The sequence below is a fragment of the Monopterus albus genome, unplaced genomic scaffold (genome assembly GCF_001952655.1).
Source record: "Monopterus albus unplaced genomic scaffold, M_albus_1.0 scaffold38.1, whole genome shotgun sequence".
Taxonomy (NCBI): Eukaryota; Metazoa; Chordata; class Actinopteri; order Synbranchiformes; family Synbranchidae; genus Monopterus; species Monopterus albus.
Genome location: NW_018127918.1, coordinates 3368013 through 3389112, shown reverse-complemented (window position 1 = coordinate 3389112; position 21100 = coordinate 3368013). Strand labels below are relative to the sequence as shown.

General features: G+C 38.8%; 1 protein-coding gene across 4 annotated transcripts in view; it reads left to right on the top strand.

Moving 5' to 3' along the window:
• The window catches only part of cadm1a (cell adhesion molecule 1a), a 340724-nt gene that overhangs the window by 278564 nt on the left and 41060 nt on the right, over positions 1 to 21100 (top strand). For all 4 annotated transcript variants that reach the window (XM_020598433.1, XM_020598432.1, XM_020598430.1 and 1 more), the window contains 3 exons: positions 1102 to 1260; positions 7728 to 7824; positions 14488 to 14660. In XM_020598433.1, the coding sequence (XP_020454089.1) occupies positions 1102 to 1260; positions 7728 to 7824; positions 14488 to 14660 (429 nt within the window). The remainder of the gene's footprint in view (positions 1 to 1101; positions 1261 to 7727; positions 7825 to 14487; positions 14661 to 21100) is intronic.

The following is a 21100-nucleotide window of genomic DNA, read 5'->3' as shown; positions in this document are numbered from 1 at the left end:
TGAACATTTTTAAAGTATTTTTCCAGCATTCTTGTGCCCAGAGTGTTCAATGTCATTATCAGCCTTCGTGGGCTGACCCTTCTACAAAATATGTTGTTCACAAAGTACTTATAAAGCAACCAAAGTTGGATAAAATAACATTTTATCAATGCCAGGAAGATATTTGGAAGATATTTAAAATTGTCACGTTTGGTAATATTTTCATAAATTGTTAAAGAAAAAAAGAAGGTAGAATTTATGAATGTTTTATTTGCAAAGCCAATCTAAATCTCAGGATCTCAGTTTTTTAACTACAGTATTTGACTTTAGTGAAGAGGACATGCACCTAAATCAGCTGAGCCCTGAAGCAGGAAGCCCACCATTCAGCAGTTTGTAGAGTCATTTAAATGTTTACAACAACAAGCAATACTCCTAAGTCCTGGCTCTTTTTTATTAGACATTGTATATCAAATTCTAGGGACTGCAGGTGCTATAAATGAGAAGAATGACGGTGCATTGATAAGTACTGTCACTTGACAGCAAGAACAATCCAGGGTTCAATCCACTGGCCAGGTAATGCCTTGCAGGTTTCCTCCAAGTTTTCTCCAAGAGTCCAAAGACATGCGTGTTACCATAGCTTAATAAGAGACTGCTACATTGCCTGTGTGTGTGTGAATGGTTGTCTGGTGGTTGTGTGAGCCCTGTGGGAGATAACATGTCCTGGGTTGTACCCCACCTGTTACCCAGTGTGAGATGGAATAGTGTCCTGCAGACTAGAACCTAAATTTTTGGGTTTGGGTCTGTTTTCCCAAAGCCTCTTTATTTCCAGGCAAGACTGGTTATGGCTCCTTTCACTGTGTGTAGTTATACTTAAGGGACCAGTCACAGAACTTCAGACCAAATTCAATTAATTTCAGGGGAATTGTTGCTGGTTGGTTAAAGGCTAATTATCTTACATTAATGTTTGCTAAGAAATTTTGCTAAGCAAATGCCCAGTGGGTCTTGGCAGACCACAGTGCATCTAGTTACTGTTTATGTAAGTTTATGTAATTCATATTTTAATTAAAATCCAAAATTCACCTGTATATTTGTTTTCAGTGTGCTTGTCTTTGTTTCCCATAGGCAAGCCCAAAGTGGAGCTGACCTATGACAAGATGTACACAGTAACCAGCCGGCTGACATTCACAGTCAATAAGGAGGATGATGGTGTACCTGTGGTTTGCATTGTTGACCACCCTGCAGTCAAAGACTTCCAAGCACAGAAATATCTGGAGGTTCAGTGTAAGTACTTGTGCTGCTAAATAAGTCAGAAATTGACATGGATACTTCAGCACCATTAAGCTTGTTTTTTTTTTTTCTTTCATTCTTTCTTTTTTCAAGTGTCTCATCAGCTTGATTCAGTAAATTGGACTGCAATACAGAAGAGTATTCCATCCCCACTAATTAAATGGCATAAATTTTCTACTTTTTCCCCAACTAAAACTTTGGTGAATGACATGTATGGACCCCATGTCACTGAAGGGAAATCATCTCTATGCACAGGTTATGGTGAATAAAAGGAGAAAATTGGACTGAAGTTGAGGAGGCTGTTCCATCTCCACTAATTAAATTACATAAATTTTCCACATTTTCCTTCACTGAAACTTTGGTCTATGGCATTGTCATTAAAGGGAAAAGATAAAAGTGCACAAGTAAAAAGCGAAATTAAATAAAAGAGCACAATGATGAACATATTCTAAAGAAACATATTAATGTTAGGTTACTTCCTGTCTTTTAACATGCTTAATCAATATGTTTTGTATCATAACTCAGCATTACTGTGTGCTGACCAGGTGCAGAGAAATAGGGTCACGACAGAAGGACAGGAGGCAGAAATTTCAGTCTTCCTGAAACTGTGCTCTTACATGAGGCAGATTTTCTCTACCAGATAAGCCATAAGTGGAATGACATGTACGTATATAGACACCATAGTCTTCATTTCTGATCAGTAAAAGCATAGCACAGATGTGCAAGTCACACAGCTGTCACTATTTGTAGCACCCAAAAATGTCTGTAATTCATTGTACATGCATCAATGACATCTCAATCATGGTGAGCAAATGTCAGATGTAGTAATAATTTAATTTATACTGTAGGAAACAACTTAAACAGTACAGTTTAATAGTGTTTAAGTAAATACTAAATAAACACAGAGAAATGAAACGTCAAATGTTAAACACCAAAACACACAAATCTTTAAAAATAATGTTTGTTAAAGTGTCTTTTGCAGATTACAGATGCAACAAAAGATAGACACTGAATCAAACCAGAATGAAAACTGCAGGTATCGTCTCACCAATCCAGTTTGTTCAAGCTCAACTGTTTTTATAGTTTTCTGACATGGATACAAGGTAGCTGCAGCACATTTTTCTCTAGAAATATCCAGAATACTTCTCTACAGCTTGTGTGTGGGATGCTGTGCTACATGTTCTGTGCACATTGTTTATACATCTGACCCCAAAAAATGTTACAAAAATAACTGAACTCAACTTTACCTGCAAACCAAGAGGAAGCAATGAAGTTCAGCTCTGAATCGAGGTCAGAGGTCATGGTCTTTATTGCTATAACTGGTTTTGGGCTTTTTGGCCTTTACTTAATAGTGCAGTAGAGACAAACTACTGGGGTAAGAAAGAGAAGGGGCCATGGCTGGACTTGCATTTTGAGCACATTACGGTGCATCTATACATGGGTGCCAACTGAGACCACTCAGCCACAGTAACTTTTCAGGAATGGGTAGTGTAAGGGATTACAATATCTGTTGTATCTGTTGATGATGCAGGGTAGTTGCATCATCTACCAAAAACTGTAACTCCAGGTAATTCCAAAATGTGTTTATAAATAAAGTAAATGTAATTATGTTTTAATAACAAAACATTAGAGACAAAACTAAACTACCCCAGCCATGCCACAAGTACTGCTAAACCTTTGTACACTGGCATCTTAAATCTTTTTTTATTGGTGCAAACTGATAAATTTCTGTATTTTTTTGCCTCGGTAACCTTATGTCTTTGGCCAAAAAAAAAAAAAAAAAAAAAAAAAAAAAAAAAAAACTCTTCTGTAGCTTTCTGACCTTTCCCTGGGAGAGCGAGAACAGGAGATCAGCTCATCTACAGAGGCAGCATGGCATTTTGTTGGTCTCTGATAACAGGGAGCTCGCATGGACCACCCTGCTTGCCGCCTCACTCTACCTCATACTACTGCTGTCATGCTCTGTGCATACTGTAATAAGCAACCAAGAGGCGTAGCCCATCCTGCCATCCGCCTTCTCTTTGATATCTCTGCTATACAGTTTAATATTGCATTTGTAGTGTGTTGACTGAAGAATCTTACTGCTTCTATAGAACAGATATAGAAACATGATACATGATGATTTTTAAATTCTTTTCTGTAACTTTGCTTTCTTTCTATCTTTGCTTTATTTTACTGGTCTAGGTTCCCGGAAGCTTCCTTAAAAGCATTTATGGATTTCCAAGGGAATTATCTTTCTCTGTGAACTGACAGCAATTAATTGGAGTTAATTAGAAGTGCAATTTTAAGCACTAGGGATGTAACAGTACACAAAATATATGTCTGTACATTGAATTCAGAAGGTGTTCAGACCCTTTTTGCACATTTTTGTGTGTTGTGGATTTAATTTTGAATGGATACACTTGCCATTTCTACCCATCATTATACACTTAATCACCTACAGTATGGGGACAAAGTGAAACCATGGAGTTGTCTAAAAGTTGATCAGAAATCAAAAACTAAAATCTCTTACTCTTTGTAGCAGCCACTGTGGCAGCAATTGCAGCTGCAAGTCTTCTTGGACACTAGTTTATCCTATTCTTCATGGCAGAATAAGATAAACTCACCATCCAATCTCATTCAGATGCTTGATGGGGGTTAGGTCTGGGCTTTGTTTGGGCTACTCAAGGACATTCAGAGACTTGCCCTGAAGCCACTGCAGTGTATGCTTTGGGTCATTGTCGTGCTTAAAGGTGAACTGTCACCCCAGTCTGTGTTTGTGTTCTCTGGATGAGGTTTTCTTCAAGGATGCTTCTGTATTTGGCTGCCTTCACCTCCCTGACCAAGGCCCTTCTTGCCTTATTTAGCCAGACAGCAAACACTAGGAACGGTCAGGGTTGTACTGAGTTTCTTACATTTCAAAGTGATTGCAACCGCTGTAGTCCTGGGAGCACTCAGTGAACACTTGACTCGATTTGACTAACAGACTGTTTTCTCACACCTTATTATTTGTGTTTTATGCAAGCTAAGGTGTCCCTTGATGATAGATGTCCATGTCCATAGGCAAAATTGTTTTGTACATATGTACTACTGTTGCCTTATTACTTTAACTTTAACCTTAATTTTAACATTACTGTACTAACCAGAACATTCTGTGCACCCGTCCTGAACACAGTCTTCTGTTTTTCCTGTAGCCTAGTCAGTGCCAAATAACATGGTCCTTTTCATGAACCTTTCAAAGAATCCACATGCATATCTGTTCTTATCTAGGAAAGTATGAATGATAGGGTCTATATAGTCTTACTTGTTCTACTTCTACAGTGACATAAAAGTTTGTTTACTGATTACCTGACATGTCATGGTTTACACTGAATCACTCACTGTGTGGGCAAATTGTGAGTGCAGTGGGGTGCATTGGGTAGTAAGAAATGTCAAAAAAATATATTGTCAGGGGACAGCATAATTAAATAAGCCCCTAATGTTTATATGAATAAGCAAAGCACACTGTTTTTCTCTTTTGCCTGCTTGTATTACCTTAAGGTCAGCTGGCTATGGAAAGATGGATGGTGCCATCTTGAGTGCTTATGAGGTGAGGTAAACAATAAAAATAATTCAGTTAGCGTAATGATAATGGCCCCCTTGCATATGGAAAACGTGAATTCATTTTCACTGAAGTTGCAGTGTTTGGATCTGGCAATGCAGCGTATTTTTCAATCAAGCAGAAACAAGAAAGCTCCGCCATAACTACTTGAGGCTATCAAACCAACCTACAGATGCCCGGCGTCCTTGATGTTTACTCCGCCATAACTACTTGAGGCTATCAAAACAACCTACAGATGCCTGGCGTCCTTCATGTTTATGGCTTTGAGATGAAAAGGTCAGATGACATTGTGAGCAAAGTAAAAGTTGCAGGATGCCATGTAGTGCCTGGAGTGGAAACAAAACGAAAGTGTTGCTGTCTAGACCCATGAATGCCCACTGAGCAGAAGACTTGGCTTTTTGCCCATCTGCTGTCCATCACCAAGACTGAGAGCTGGCCATGGACAGGGTGTGATTTAGACAGATGGATGGCCAGACACGTGTTGTTTGTTGCTGAAAAGGTCGGACAGCAGAGTGTAACTTTACTGTCGGCTTTGAAATCCTAACTCAAACCTGATCCCTCTGTTGTCCAGCTGATGAAAAAATACAAGCACCAAATTGTGCATTTACTCTACAAAACCAGAGAAAGAAGAAAAGAACAAAAAAAGAAAGGTTACATCACAATCAGAAAACTATAATTACACCATCGTGACCCAGCAATCTATCTGGTGTGAGATGGTTGACCTGTATTTATAGCATCAAACATAGAAAAACCAACCAAATAACATTTTGGAGAAAAAGTAAGACATAAGGGGATTACCATCTGGTACGCAAAATATTGTGGCACCACAGTATTTCAATTTAGCTTCATATTTATCAACACTAAGCAGCATAAGTTACATTTATGTTTATAAGGACCTGCTTCCTGTATTGCATGTGTATGGACAGGGAGGGGCTGTAGAAGAAAGGGACTAAACTTTAGAAATCAACAAATATATTTTGCAAATGCAATCATGTAGCCTTCTGCCAGTCAAATCACCTTTTATTTTATTCTGTAATTGAAGCATGGTGTAACCCCAAAGCCTGTAAAAGTTCCTCATATTCCCCTCTGGTGAGTGATGAAATTTACAAACACCCTCTTCCTCCTCAAATGTGTTCTTAACTCCAAGAAGGTCTCAAATGACTAACAGCTGCCAAGCTCAGAGCAGCGCTGCGGATTTTACACCTGCTTTCTCCTGACGTTAAATTTCAGCCGCAGTTCCCTCTGTCACAGCAGTAGTAAATCAGACACTCTTATTTGTATACATTTCCATTCTCTCCTTCCTTATTTTGCACCCCTGAATAAGAACGCCTTAAAATACGTATTACATGAGAACAAATGTGCGAATACCAGCTGTACCAGCTATCTGGTGCAAAACTTTGTGGTGAGTCTATGGTAAATATGAATGCATTTTCATTGTTTTGCACCAAAAAATGAGCACAAAACCTTAGTAATTATCTGCTATAATATTCTGAATTATTTCACTTGTTTAAGCTACTGATGTAATGCTAGAAATGTTGGCTGCTATTTTACACTGCTGGTGGGGAAAAAAAGGCACACTTGTGTAAAGCCACTTAGCCCCTCTGTCATGATTGTTTTTACTATTTATTTACTTTTACAGTGAGACACCTCATTTTGTGGGATTATCAATCATAACATTCCTGTTCTTTCAAGAGAACTTGCTTTTGTTCAGTCTCAGTCCTACTATGGTGCATGGTAACACTGAATTCAGTCCCTAGTTCCAGGTGATGGATTGAATAAAACATTAGATTTTTGTCCAGAATAAAGGATCATCTCTCATGCCAAAATGATAAAAGGCTTTGATAATACCAGCAACAGTCAGTGGAATGGCAACAATAGAAACTCCATGGTTGCAAAGAATAGCACAGCGTCAACTGCCAAAGTACTCCACTGATTTGTCAAAACAAGGTTCTTACATGTTCTTTCCAGCTGCCTCAGCTCTTCAGTAGTTTTGTGTAGGAGCTTTATCTGGACTCCTTGTATTTCGGCTTATGCATGTTATGTTTTGGTGTTAGGTTGATTTAAAATTCCATAAATAAGATGGCAAAGATAAAGCCAACGCTTCTGAAAAGTGATTTGAAGCATTGGAAGAGGAGGCTGAGTTAAGGCAGTAGCAGTGGGTAAAGGTAAAGAAGTAAACCTCATATGTAGTTTATTGTTTACTCAAATTCACCCACACCAAGCAAAGTCTGGGTGCTGTATAGCTCAAACATACTGTAGTAAATGGAAAGTTACCTTTCAGCAACATGAACTTGATTTGACGACCTCCTTCTCTCCCACACTGCTGGGGCAGGTCATGGATTTAGGGACTATATCTGAGATCACAGTGAGCAGTTTACTGTGTATTTTGTGGGAAGGCAAATTGTGAAAACACCAATAGAAGCTGATGGAAAAACAGTTACTTGATTTGAAATTTGAAATTTATATGCCCACCCAATAGCCCAACCACATCCACTTCTTGTCTTGTTGTATTTGAACATAATTTGTTGGAGACCGGTTTGTGTTAGACTTAGAATGAACAATGTTAAAACATATTTTTCAATTTATACAGTCTGTATAATTCCACAGATTTTTCAAAGGCATCTTGGGAACCAAAAAGATGATAAATGTACTAAATTGCCCGCTTGTTGCTGCAGGCCAGTTTCATGGAATTTTTACTTGAACCTCAAAATAAAATTTCTACCTTTATGTTTATATTTGCTACAAACAGCATGACCTAAAGAAGGAATCTATCAGAAAAAACACAGCTGTAGAAAGTAGATGTGCAGTGAAGATAAATAATTCCTTGTTAGTTATGTTGTCCTAGCATTTAATTTTCTGTCTTTCTTTCTCATCCTTTCAGACAAACCAGAAGTAAAAATCGTGGTGGAATTTCCTCAGGGTCTGACCAGGGAAGGAGAGAACCTGGAGCTGACATGTCAGGCCAAAGGCAAACCCCAGTATGTTACACAAGCAAACAAACTCGCATTTTAACAAATTCAAAAATGGCTGTGTTCTGTGCAAACACACCTACCTGCTTAGATGCACTTGTATGTGTACATCCACATACCTTGGCTGTATTCTTAGTGTATAGTGGCATAGAACTATGCTTTTCACTGCTTTACTTTCACTGTGAAGAGATGATTGTTGAATGCTGGACACACAAAATAGTGTTGGGTTACCTCCAAAGAAAATGTAAGCATGCACAACACAATTCCAACACTAGTAGTACTATAAAAATCTATATGAACCCAAATATAGTTAGAATTTTTTGTTCTTTCATCTTACTGTTAACCTCTCTGGCATAGTTAGTTATTTACTATTTTTTCCTGATAAAACCTTCAACCAGTTCCTTGATCCTTACATGAAGTCACATCAATATCAAATGGACCATTCATGTGTAGGGTATTGAAGTAGATTGTTATAAAAGCACATCAGTATCTTTGAAAGCTTCCGGTCTGGTTTTAAGTCATGGCACTGAATGAAAACAGACCTTGTCAAAGTTTAAAATTATGCGCTTTTTGCATATGTTTTGGAAAGTCAGTTTTGGTTATTCTTGATCTATAAGGGCACATTTTGACATGTGAGATTATGTCATCTTAGCCAAAAACATTAATCTTCAAAAATCTCTGGAGTCCCTCAGGGCTCTGTCCTTGGTCCCTTGGTTTACAACTGATATTACAGTATGCTCCTTGTTTAGTCAGTACCCCTATGATTTGTTTTTATTTCTTAGATACCACCTCAGGAATGGTAATGCATGAAAATCATTATGATTTATGGTTTGAAAGATCAAAATGTTGCCTAGAATATACTAGGGAACTGTTCTTAAGACTGATTGAGGAATTATACATCATAGTCAAGAGGATTGCCTTGATACCAGTGCATAATATATAGAGGCAAACTTTGACTGCAACTCTGACTAATGTTACAAAAAGACCTAAGGCCAGACAATTTTAAATGACTAATGCTAGATATATTATCACTTAATTGAATGACCATTTTTTGGCTATTTTCTTTTTCAGGATTTTTAGATGGGAAATTTGCAGCTAGCCTGTAATTATAAAATACATTCCAATTACTGTGTGATATTTTGAACAGGTGTTTAATTACCACTGCTTTAAAGGCGGAGGGAAGAGCAGAGAGAGGGGCATTAATAGAATGAGTGGATTGGGTCCTAATATCCAGCAGGTACAATTTTAACAGGATGGCTGGTGAATCAGCTTGAATATGGTGGGGGTTGTTTTTTGTGATGAATGATAATTTTTGAAGGTATCTAGGGAAACTGAGACTGCAAATATGTTGATAGACTTGAGGCATAGATGAATTCAGTTTTGCTATTAAAGTTAAAAGTACACAGAGCTAAGAGCAGTCCCCAAGTAATTTTTGCCACCATGTTGAAAATGAACTTAGAGTGGCCTTTATCTTTGCTAATCAGTTCTTTGTAATGTCTGGCTCTTGTAGCACTGGCTTGCTGCTCATCAGAATATTATTCTACATGTATCATCTGTAAGCCCAGGTGTTGGTTTGTTCAGATGACAGGTCTTTGTGATATGAGATGTAATGGAGTGCAAATGAAGCAATTAGGGTGAGCAGGGGTGAATGGACTGAGAGCATCAGGCAGGAAACCTGACAAACTATCCAAACATCAATACAGTTGGCACTGTTGGTATCAGCCATATTAACGTGTTGACAAGGCTGTTCAAATGTGGACAGAACAAAACAATCATCAGCTGAACCTGGAGTTGTAAATATTACATCACAAACCATAATGTGAGGAACTCATAGGTGTTTCTTTTAGGTGCCGGTATATTCAAATGTGGCGACCTTATAGAAAAAGGCCTTACTTCATTAAACATGTGCTTCTGGTGTGAAATGCACATCTGACTGGTGTCTGTGAAGGGTTTGTAGTTTGCTTTTTGGCAGAGGAAGACAGCTGTCCCCAGCAGAGTTAGCTGTTTAAAGACTGTGGTCTGGTAGAGAAAACATTTGTAGTCACTTGAGACATAATGTATTTATTAACATTTAGACAAAACTACAACCTTTACCAAAGGAAACCACAGACAGGAGTCAGGATGACAACCCCAGGGTCTGATGGGATAATCATTGGGTTTGTACTGCTGCCATCTACCCCAGTCACTGTACCTCCCTGTGACTCCGGTGGAGTTGGTAGTGTGGTAGCCGTTCAGTTCATTCAAAAATGTTGCCTAATCTTTGAACATAATCCTGTCAGTGATAACATTTGTCACCACAGTGTAACTAGGGAAACAAGTGAGTAGTACATAAACGTAAATTTTATGAGACAGTTGTTCAAAGCCACCTTACAAGCTTACAGAGTCGAAAGGTGTTTGAAATTCATCACAGGCTTTTTGGGGAAGTATTCCATTAGGTCGACTAGTGGCATGAATGATTAGTGGTGGTTATTGAAATTATAATTTGTCATTCTGCTGAGATGTGAGTGTGTGCTTCTGCCAGCAGGTTTCATTTGAACAGGTGGAATTGCAAGAAAACAATGTGCTGACAATATGGCTTGTGTGTTTGCCTCTGCAATCAGCATGGATTACTGTTATTTTTTTAGTTATATTTAGCATTCATTTGTTTACCTGGGTCATCGTGTGCCTCTACAGTACAGCCACCCCCGCGTTTGCCTAGGCAGCCACCTCTGAGCTTGGTTCATTATAGGTGGACTTATAGGTCTGATATACAGGCTGAGGGGTTAAGGATTAGCAAAACCCGACCAATGCAATCTTTTACTCTGCCTTAAAATTAATCCAAAATCTAAAATTAACCTAAATCAAAAAATGTCAAAATCAAGGTAAGGACCAATCAATCTGTTTTCACATTGCATAAAATATTCTTGTTCTGTGGGTCAAATACTGTACGCTGTGTGATTCTCCAGAGGGTAAAAGTACAACATGCAAACACGCAAAACCAAACAGTGTTACCTTGACATGTTCCTCTCCCCACTAGCCTGACACAGTTATCATATTTGGCTTAGAGACAAGCTCACTACCCATATTCATTTTATAAAGATGAAAACACAATCAATACAGTGAGCTGGGAATTGGAAGTCATTTTCATTAGAGCTGCTGAGAGTTGTGCAGTCATTACCAGTAGATAGCACAGGGGGCTCTGGTTGCAGGCAGCCATTTGTATTCTAGACGCCTGCCCTTCCTCTCTCCTTGCAGCCCCATCTTACCTCGTTCATCTATCTCTGTCTATCTTCCTTCTCCAGATTCACTTTTCCCTCCTCACAACATCCCATCCACTGATAGAAACAGTTTTTTCTGGGTCATGTCTCTCACTTCACACCCTCTTAGGAAGACACTTATATTTATGCATTTACTATTGATCATCATCTTATTTAATCTGGAGAACACTTGTATTAGGCACATGACTCTGTCTTTCAAGACATCCACCACAGCCATTGAACAAATTTGTGGTTTGTTTGTTTGTGCTGTTGAGCATCAGCTGTTCTTCCATATTTTATTTTCCTGGATTTTTCACTTCATCACCCCTCCCTCTTATTTGCTTGCTCCCTCCACACCAAATGTTTTCAAATGGAGGGAAACAAGTTAAAACACCACAACAAAATGCAACAAGAGAGACCATCAGCACATGCTCAGGGGAAATAACAGTAGCTGGCAGTAGCCATTGGAAGTTGCAGGAGCAAAATAGAGGTGTTTTGTCTTTTTCTTTTCTCTTCACCCTCAGTGACTCCAGGTGCTCTGAGCTCATTGTCATAAAAATGGAATCTGTCTCCCTGCTATAAACCTCAGTCAAGGTACAAAAGAGAACAAAGACAGACGCTTGGTAGGTGCCCACCTACACAGCAATACTTATAAGCATACAAGTGTGGAAAGCTTGCAATTAGAAGACAGCTATTGTTACTTTCACTATACTCAAAAAGAGGAATGCCATTTACTGTGTTTTGTTTTTATGTTCTAGCTCTCTTTGATTAGTCCTTCTTCTAGTTAACAGCTGTTGTACAGGGTATAAAAATAGAGTTTGCTGAGATTAAAGCCTGACTATAATTTGGAGAACTGGCAATCTGTCAACAAATGTGGGGAAAGTTCCAAAGTGTTGTGATGCACCCCAAATAGATGTGTACTGTATTAAGGAAACAGACACCTAATTTAATAATGGTGCTATGGTATTAGAAGTGTCTTTGGATATACAATATCATGCAGAAGTCTAGGCCACCATTAGATTTGTTTTTACAAAAAATTGAGGAAATATGGATGCTATTAAAAACACAAATGTCAGAAAAAATCAGCAAACAAACTGGATACTCAAGATGTGGTATTCAAAGCGTTCTAAAGAAATATGAAGAATTCAGAGAGGTCAAGAACAAAAATCAGAGTGGAAGACCAAGTAAAATTTTGAGATCTGATGAGAGGTTTTTCTTTGAGAAGCCGTAGGAAATCCAGCAGGGACCTGGCTCAGCATCCAGCAGCTTCATCTGGATGCCAAGTTGATCCTTCCACAGCTTGATCAGGAATGGAAGGAGAGCAGCCAAGAAACCACTTTTTCAGTAGGGGGACTGGGAGAAAAGGCCGAGATACGCAAAAGCTCGCAAAGATTGGAGTGAAGATCGGTGGAAAGGAGTATTATGGAGTAATAAATCGAAGTTTGAAATTTTCAAAGTATGTGAGAAGAAGAGTTGGACAGAGGTGGAAGAACTGCTTGCAGCCTTCAGTGAAACATGGTGGAGGATCTGTCAAGGTTTCTCGACTTCAAGACGGTCTCCCCAAAAGAATTCAAGCTGTGCTAAGTGCAAAGTAAGGTCACACTAAATACAGACCTTGGACTGTAGAAGCCATTTTGTTCTGAAAATGTTGGGTTTTTTTAATACCGTGTACACATTTCATGTATGTTCTGGTTATATCTTAATAAAAAGACTGAAAAATAAATATAAATTGGTATTACAGCCTAAGAGTTTTGCACAGTACTGTAGTGCTGAGAGAGAGAGAGAGAGAGAACTCCTCTCAGTGGTTCTAAGATGCTTCATTCCACGTGCCAAGACTGGAATTACATGTTAAAGAGCACAGCATTAACATAAAAAGAGAAACTGAAACTTTGAAAAACAAAAGGCAAATATAATCTCGTGACAAGGATAAGAATTCTGGTCTTATTACTTAAAAAAAAATGTTTGTTTGGTGGATAAGCCATAATTTCCACTTGTTAAAATAAGTTTATAGTCTTGAAATTTACAGAGAACTGCCCATGCTTCCGGGATGGTTTCTGTCCATTTTGGTCATTGCATGAACATTTGGTCTAAGTCCATTTTTTGTGCTATACACAAGACTATTAGCCAGATTGTGTGAGAATTTGCACATCGAAAGTTGAATTAATTTGATTGAAGGACCACTAACAAAAGAGTGTACTGCTCTGATACTAGCAGAGCTATGAAGATTCAGGTTAGCCAGGCTTTTCCAGAAAACAGAATGTCATGAAAAAAATAAATAAAATTAAAATCAACAAGCTGGTCGTGGTCTGTAATTTACTATCAGTGTAACAGGACTGCTTTGTACTGCATTTTGCTTGTAGTTTCACAGTGTTGCCAATAATCAAATTCACTATGGTATTGGGGGTGTAATTATCATTCTGCTTCTAAATGGGCTGTGATAGGACAAGTTTAAGAACCACCTTAGAGGATGAATCCAAATGATTTTGATGTTTTAATGGGTGTTTTCCCTAGTCACACCTATTTAATAATGCTTCCTTACCCACAAGATATTATGTGATGTAATATGTTAATTGCCATAATATGTGCAAAGGACAGACTCATCAAAATAAGCTAGACTCTTAAATCTGGTGACACTATTGTCAGTTATGTGCCCTTCTAGGGCACTAGTGGTTGGGGAGACAGCATTGTGATTAGCACTGACAGCAAGAAGGTTTTGGGTTTGAACTGGAGCCTTGCTGTGTGGAGTTTGCATGTTCTCCCCATCCCTGTACCTACTTCCAACAGTCCAAACACGTGCAGGTAAGGTTAACTGCAACACTAAATTTCCCTGATGTATGAGTGTGAATGGTTGTCTGTTTCTGTGAGTTATACTTCCCTGAAATAGGGCACAGTTGTAAACGCAAGTCTAAAGTCCAGGTGAAGGCACATATGAATGTTTTTTGCAGTTTTGGTGACCACCGGCATTGGTGCATATTGGGCGCAACCTGAGAAAGAGGTGAATACATTATTAGCATGAGGAATGCATTCTGAGCAGGTGAATTTGAGATGGGCTTTAGTAATGGCCAATCAAACCAGCTCCTCTCATCCCATTTAAGAGCACCGTGGAGACCTGACTTTGATTGATGTCACTGATGTCATGACTTTGCGCTGGCATGAAAACAGAGCTCTATGTGTCAGCCCTGTGATAGACTGGTGACCTGGTGTTATCCCGCCTCTTGCCAAATGGCAGCTGAGATCAGCTCCAGCCCCCCTCTACAAGATAAGTGGTATAGATAATGGATGGATGGATGGATAGTGGTAGGGGCCTAAGAATAGCCAATATGATCCATGTGTATGTTGTTTATTTCATCCAACAATTAATAAAAGCGTTGCATCATCTATCACTTCCGCTTATCCTCCCTGAGATCTTTCTGGTGCTCTGGTGTTCTCATTTCAGACCACAGCGGATAAACTGGGTGAAGGTGGATGACGATGTGCCATCCCACGCCGTCATCACTGGTGGTGATCTTTACATCGAAAATCTAAACAAATCATACAATGGAACCTACCGCTGTGTGGCATCCAACTCAGTGGGGGAGGCTTATGACGACTACATCCTCTACGTATATGGTAACACTCACCTTGCAATACATAATTATCTCTCTGCCTGCATATCCATAATTTGATTTTCTTTCTCATTTGGTTTTTTAACCTTTCCTTCCTCCAGATACATACCATTAAAATACACTCAGTTGGCAGTTTATTTATTTGGTACAACAAGGTAAAACTAATTTGGTCTTATACAACAGTCCTGCAATAAATTCTCATTATGATAATTTTGGAGGCTGTAGTGTTGCTGTTGAACTGTGCTGCATTTAAATAACAGAGGTGTTTCTGTTATGAGCCTATTAGCCCAGCTGCATAGATAGAAACGGAGCGGACAAAGTAATGCAAACACCTGTCAGTATAACTCAGTACAAATCAATGACAGATTGTCCCATAAATCCAAAGACCAGAATCAGACTCAGTATATGCTGACTGATGAGGGATTTACAAGACTGGTGGTCACGGACATTATCCAGTATGCAGACTGACCCTTAATAACCCCTCCTGATTTTACTTGTACTGTGGATGTAGTCAGTACTAAAATCTTCTTGTTACACTCTGCCAACTTTGTTCACTTGACTGCATTTTCTGCCCTGCACCTGGATTCAGGAAAATGTGATCCTCAGGCTGCATGAGCACAGACTGGCATGAGCACAGTGGGGGGGGAAAAAAATTCAACCAAGCTGTTTTGGTTTCTGATAAGCCTTCAAACTAATTATTAGTATTACTCAGACTGGACTACGTCTTCTTACCAGTGCCTGCAGCAACACACCCACACCAAGCAGCCCTTTGTTTTTTTTGTTTTTTTTTAACATTGTTATTTTCATTACCAAGGAGGACACTCACATCATGCCCTGAGTATTGTTTCTTTCTCTGTGTATTTTTTGATTATTTCAATGACCCGAAGAGGAGTTAACATTCTGATTCTGGTATTTCTAAATATGCTAAATATGCCTAGTTATAGCAAACATTATTAAATTAAAATATAAGCATGTGTTTTCTGTGAGAAGTATATCCCATCAGTGTGACAAAGGCTTTGAGACAGCATTTAGAATATAAGGTAGGAAGATCGAATTTATATAAAATACAGTTTAAACAATAAACAAAATAATTACATTTTTAAAAATCAGCATTTTTAAAATCCTGACTATGGCCTGGATCCTTATCAAGTTTCAAACTGCATGTGCTGTTTCAAGGTGAAAGCAGAAAAAAGTGAAAGTTCAAAAAGTAAACCTGACTCAGCTCCACTGAGTCATTGCATTTCATTTTTAAAATACAAATCCATGGGCCACATAATAGTTGTACTTCATGCTGATGTAAGTCAAAGTCAATTTTGTGTATATAGAGCAAAATTATCAAATTTGCCCCGAAGAGCTTTACAATCAGTACAGGATACAACTCCCTTGTTTCTCAGAAAAACTCCCTAAAAATCTAACTACTGATATAGTGTATGCTAGTTTGCTTTTTATTATTTTTTTTGTGTGGACCAAAGTCAAAACTCAGCTGAGGATCAATAGATGTGTATGTTCTACTGACCAGTTGTACTGACACACAAACTTGGGCTAATCCTTTAACCTGCTCCTCCAACCTCTGCCAGCTTCCATGTTGATCTAGCATCCTCCTCTCTTTCTTGATGTAATCCTCTCATCCTCATGAGCATTATCCCAATATGCTTTTATACTGTTTATACCAATAACATTTTCTCCCCTTGAGCAGGGTATTACAATCTCATATGCTCATTTCCCCTGACCAAAATTACTTCACTGTCAATTTTGGTAGACCCTGAGACTGCTGAGAATTATTTGGCTGTTACTGTCAGAGGGAATTAGCAGGTTGAGAAGACTACTTTTTATGTAGGGGGGGAAATGGAATGCTCGGTGCTTAGAGAACACCGGCTGAATGGCTGTTATTTACTGCAGTGCAAGTTGGTGTGCTAATGATGAGTGCAATAAAACAACAGAGGTAGTCTCACAGATCACGAAGCAGCTTCCTGCCACCTGCTATGTTAGTTTATACTAATGGTGCAATGTTAGTGTTTCTGTCGGTCTATATTTTGGTTTTATCTGTGTAAAAACCAGTTTGACACAGATGAAGACATTTTTCAGTACCATCTAAATCATCACAGTACCTGATAGGTAAGAAATGTCCAGCAAAAATGTCTTATCACACAGTTTATTCTATTAATTTAATCAGGATAACCACCTTTATTTGGCCAAGTATGTTACAGACACAAGGAATATGTTTCCGGTACAGAACCAAGGCAGCCATCTGCGGCGCCAATTCACACTCATGGCTCTAACCATCGGGGGTAACTTGGGGGTTCAGTGTCTTGCCCAAAGGACACTTTGACATGTGGACTGCAAGCACCGTGATTTGAACCCCCAACCCTCCGACTGGGAGATGACCACTCTACCCACTGAACCTTTTTGATTGATAAGTAATGTCTATATAAAGTATGTTCTCTTTCAGATTCTTTTTTAATTTTAAGACATTGTGCTCTGTGTATACCCAGCTGTCTTTTTTTTTTTTTTCACCAAGATATTTTGCTGGTGCACTGAGCCAGCAAAGTAGGTGCTGTTGGTTGACAACTGCAATTATAGTTCAGTATTTTGTTCGTGCCGGGGTTGAAGAGAAGCTGTTCAAATCCTGTCCAAGCCTTCCTGACATAACAGGTCCAAAATGACAGCTTCTCTCTACACATATTATACAAGACAGACACATGACATAATGGAAGATATTTTAGACAACAGGGAAAACCATGAGTCCTCTGTAATGTCAGACATTCTTCTAAACTAATTTTATTGTAGCCTTGCGTTAAGATATCTGTAATATATGCAAAACAAAAAGATATGGGATTTTCAGTTACAGTAGATCAAGTTACAAAGAGGGAAAAAACTCTCCAGACATCCCAGCTTATCCTGTGTCATGAAAATCAAATGAGTCAACAATTTCCCCAAATTCTGGTTAACGTTTCTAGTATAGAAAACCCACTTTTTAGCAATAGCCAGCCAACATATTTGTATTCTGTAATTTGCCTCTGTATCTATTACTTTCTACTATTTAAGAGTCTAGTCCATTTATCCTGCACAAAATTCAAATAGCATACCCCACGCATAAGGGATTCACAGGAGATGATTCATCATTGCATTGAACCTAATGCAAAAGCACTGGTGCATAATGCAAATGAAAACATTGGATTCTGAATTCACTAATACTGTGTGGAGGGTACCGCCAAGTGTCATCTTTAGTGTTCTTTATTACTGCAAGACAATGTCAGCCCATGATAAGTTTAGTTGTAAATGTATCACGTTAAATATTGCATTTTAATATATACATAAAACAGGCACGGCTGCTGCTCTTCTGGGGCCTGTATTAATAAACCATGCTTGTTATTATCACCAGTGGCCAGAGCTTACCAGATGAATAAGAGCTGAAATTAGTTAAGAGGTTAAGATTCAGGAGTGTTAAGGTTAGAAGTGAGATAAATCTTAAGTTTGGCATTCATTTTTAAGGGGAGAGTTGCAAGTTACAATGGTAGGGAAAAGGCCTACAGTGTGTGTGCATGCTAACATGTTTGGAATCAGTTCAATACAGAGTCAAAATTTTACTTTAAGCTTTCTTATTGTTTACAATGACGTGATACAACTTGGTATAGCCCAGTATGAAATTTCTGGTAATTGTACCAGGCTTTTTGCACATGTCTCTCCCCAGGTCTAAACAACAAAACCTCACAGAGAGGGGTGCAAGTCGCCCCTCTCATCACACACATACACATCCCTCCATGGTGACAGCAACACAAAGATAAACACGGTAATGCAGCACGTGGGCAACTAAAAGCCTGGCAACAAAAAAGCCGGTGCCATTAAAACCACAGAAGGCCTCCGTCCTTTTAGAGCTAGTTTTTTTTTTGATGACTTTGATGTGTCCGTGGCCCCCACACTACTAATGTCTACTGTAATTCAACAGCAAATTATGCCGAACTGTCGTCTTGCTAATGGGAAGACAGGATGTTGTGACTGAGCTATCAGAAACTGATTCTCACATCATGTTCCCATCCATCACCACACACTCACCCAAATCACCCTCTGCTCCTCCACTACCATCACCTTGAATGCACCTATGCAGCAGACCATTCATCTAAACAGAAGCTATAAGGACATGTATGTATACACAAACACACTCCCTAGAAAGGAATAAAGAGAAGCAGTGGGAGCATGTGCATGCACACTCATATGCCGTGGTGGTATAAAATTTCTGGCTTTGGTTACAAAAAATATTAGACTTGTAAAATATTGCTTTCACAGCAATTCAGTTAAAACAAACTAATGCATTTTCCCATTTGCATTCATTAATTTCTATCCGTCAAGCTCTGGTGCGAACTAAACAACTGGATCTAACCTAACATCCTAGCAAGTGTGAGTGTATATATATTTAAAACTGTAGGCTACATTAGAACTTTGTAGCTTTATTAAGTCTGCATGGCACCTCCACCCCCAACAACCCCTGCTTGACAGCCGGAACAAATTAAGTCATCGCCAGCATCTTCTCTAATACATCTGATTCCTGAGTATTGTGACCTTAAGTGATGGAGAGCACTGTGAGCCTGGCTGACACTAACAATGTTAAAAACAAAAAGAATGCGGTCTGTACTGCTCTAACTCACACTGCTGCTCTTACTTCATAGGGTAAGAAAACACCACCATCAGGGCTTTCCTCTCGCACTAGAGTGAGACCCAGTGCCGAGGGGTTTCAAGTTGTTTACAGGCTGCTGCTTGCCCAATAACTGAGCTCTCTTCCTCCCTGCTCCTTCACCAGCACTGGCTTTTATTGCACACTAGCAGCATGTTTAGTGACCCTGTTGCTCTGACTCGTCTTTCTACTTACTTTACACTTCTTCTTCATTAAGACACATGGGAATTTCTCCACAAGACACTGTTAGCGCTTTAAGTGCCATCTAGCAAGTCTTACAGAGGTGCAAAGTGTCTTGAAATATCCCGCTTTTGAGTGCTTTAAGTTTGCAGAAATTGCACTTGAGTGAAAGTGAAACTGCTGGTGTACTGTATAATGTTACGAGGAGGAAAAGCAATTCATCACTTCTAAAACAAATTTACAAGGAGGTTTTGAATCCTGTCTGTTATTAAGGCATTTCCTACCACTTAGGTTAGTCGGTAGTTATTTTAGATGTTCCTTGACCATATATCAATGAATGACATTACAGTGTTGATTTTGGGCAATTTCTATAACTTGAACTCAACTTGATCTAAAATGAACTCAGTCAATGCATAAATGCATCATTGTTACGAATTAGTGCATAGCCTACAAATGCACACACTAATCCAAGGAGGTTTGTGAGCATAATGCAAGTACATTAATTCCCATAACATTATCAGATCATCAGAACTTTGTATGACTTGACCTGTGACTTGCTTTATTTATAGTAGAGACTTGACGAATCTTGCTTGATTCTCACCACACTAACTTGAAGAAAATTAGGCTTGCTTATGTAGCTTGCTCCAAAGCTGATAGCTTGGTCACATTTAATCTTTATGCTGGACTTGAGCTATGCTGGGAGGCCTTACAGGGCAAGTTCGACCTCAACTTAGTTTGACAGAAACCCATCCATGTCAAATCTCAAAATCAATTCTAAACCTATTGTTGCATTGTATTTATTCCTTGTTTAGCTTTTGTCTGGAAAGATAAAATCAAAGGTAAGATTTTAAAGACACCAAGAGGCCAATATTCTATGCTTTTCACAACATTACCATCCGAAAATAGTCAAGTCAATATCATGTTTGGAAAGCCCTTAATCACAGCCCTTCACTGGTTCAGATTAACAAAGACACCACCCGAATAGGTCAAGGGAAGACTTGCAGGCAAAATGGAAGACACCTTCTCTGAGATAAAATATATATAACCTTTCCAGGGTTAAGAAGCACTCAATGGATAGTATGACAAACAATAAATCAGTGAAGCCACAAGATTACACAAGACAGCATCTAACACAAGTTCAGCACCTATGCTGGTAAGAGTAGTGCTTACATCCTTTGTCACACATATCGTTGCATTGGCAATGGAGGAAAAGTGTAGCTTCCCCATTCAAAGATTGTCTAAAACAAAACAAAAAAAATCCCAATGTGACCATTTCCTTATCCTAACATCTCTAACCTAAACATATGTAACATAACAGTATAATAACCCACAATGCACTACAGTTCATTACATTACACTATACTGTACCATACAATAATATACTACACTGCACTCCTGTCCACAGTTTATTATGGTTAGTAACCATTAGTCTCCAGTTAATGAGAATTAAGCACTTTAGACTAAAGTTTCATTACTTGTTTCCATGTATGCTACTCAGTGCTGGTCCTATAGTTTTTTTGTTTTCCGGTTTTATATTGTTTGGTGTGATCACTGGCACTATGCAAATATACAGTGTTTCTTTCATCTGACACTCA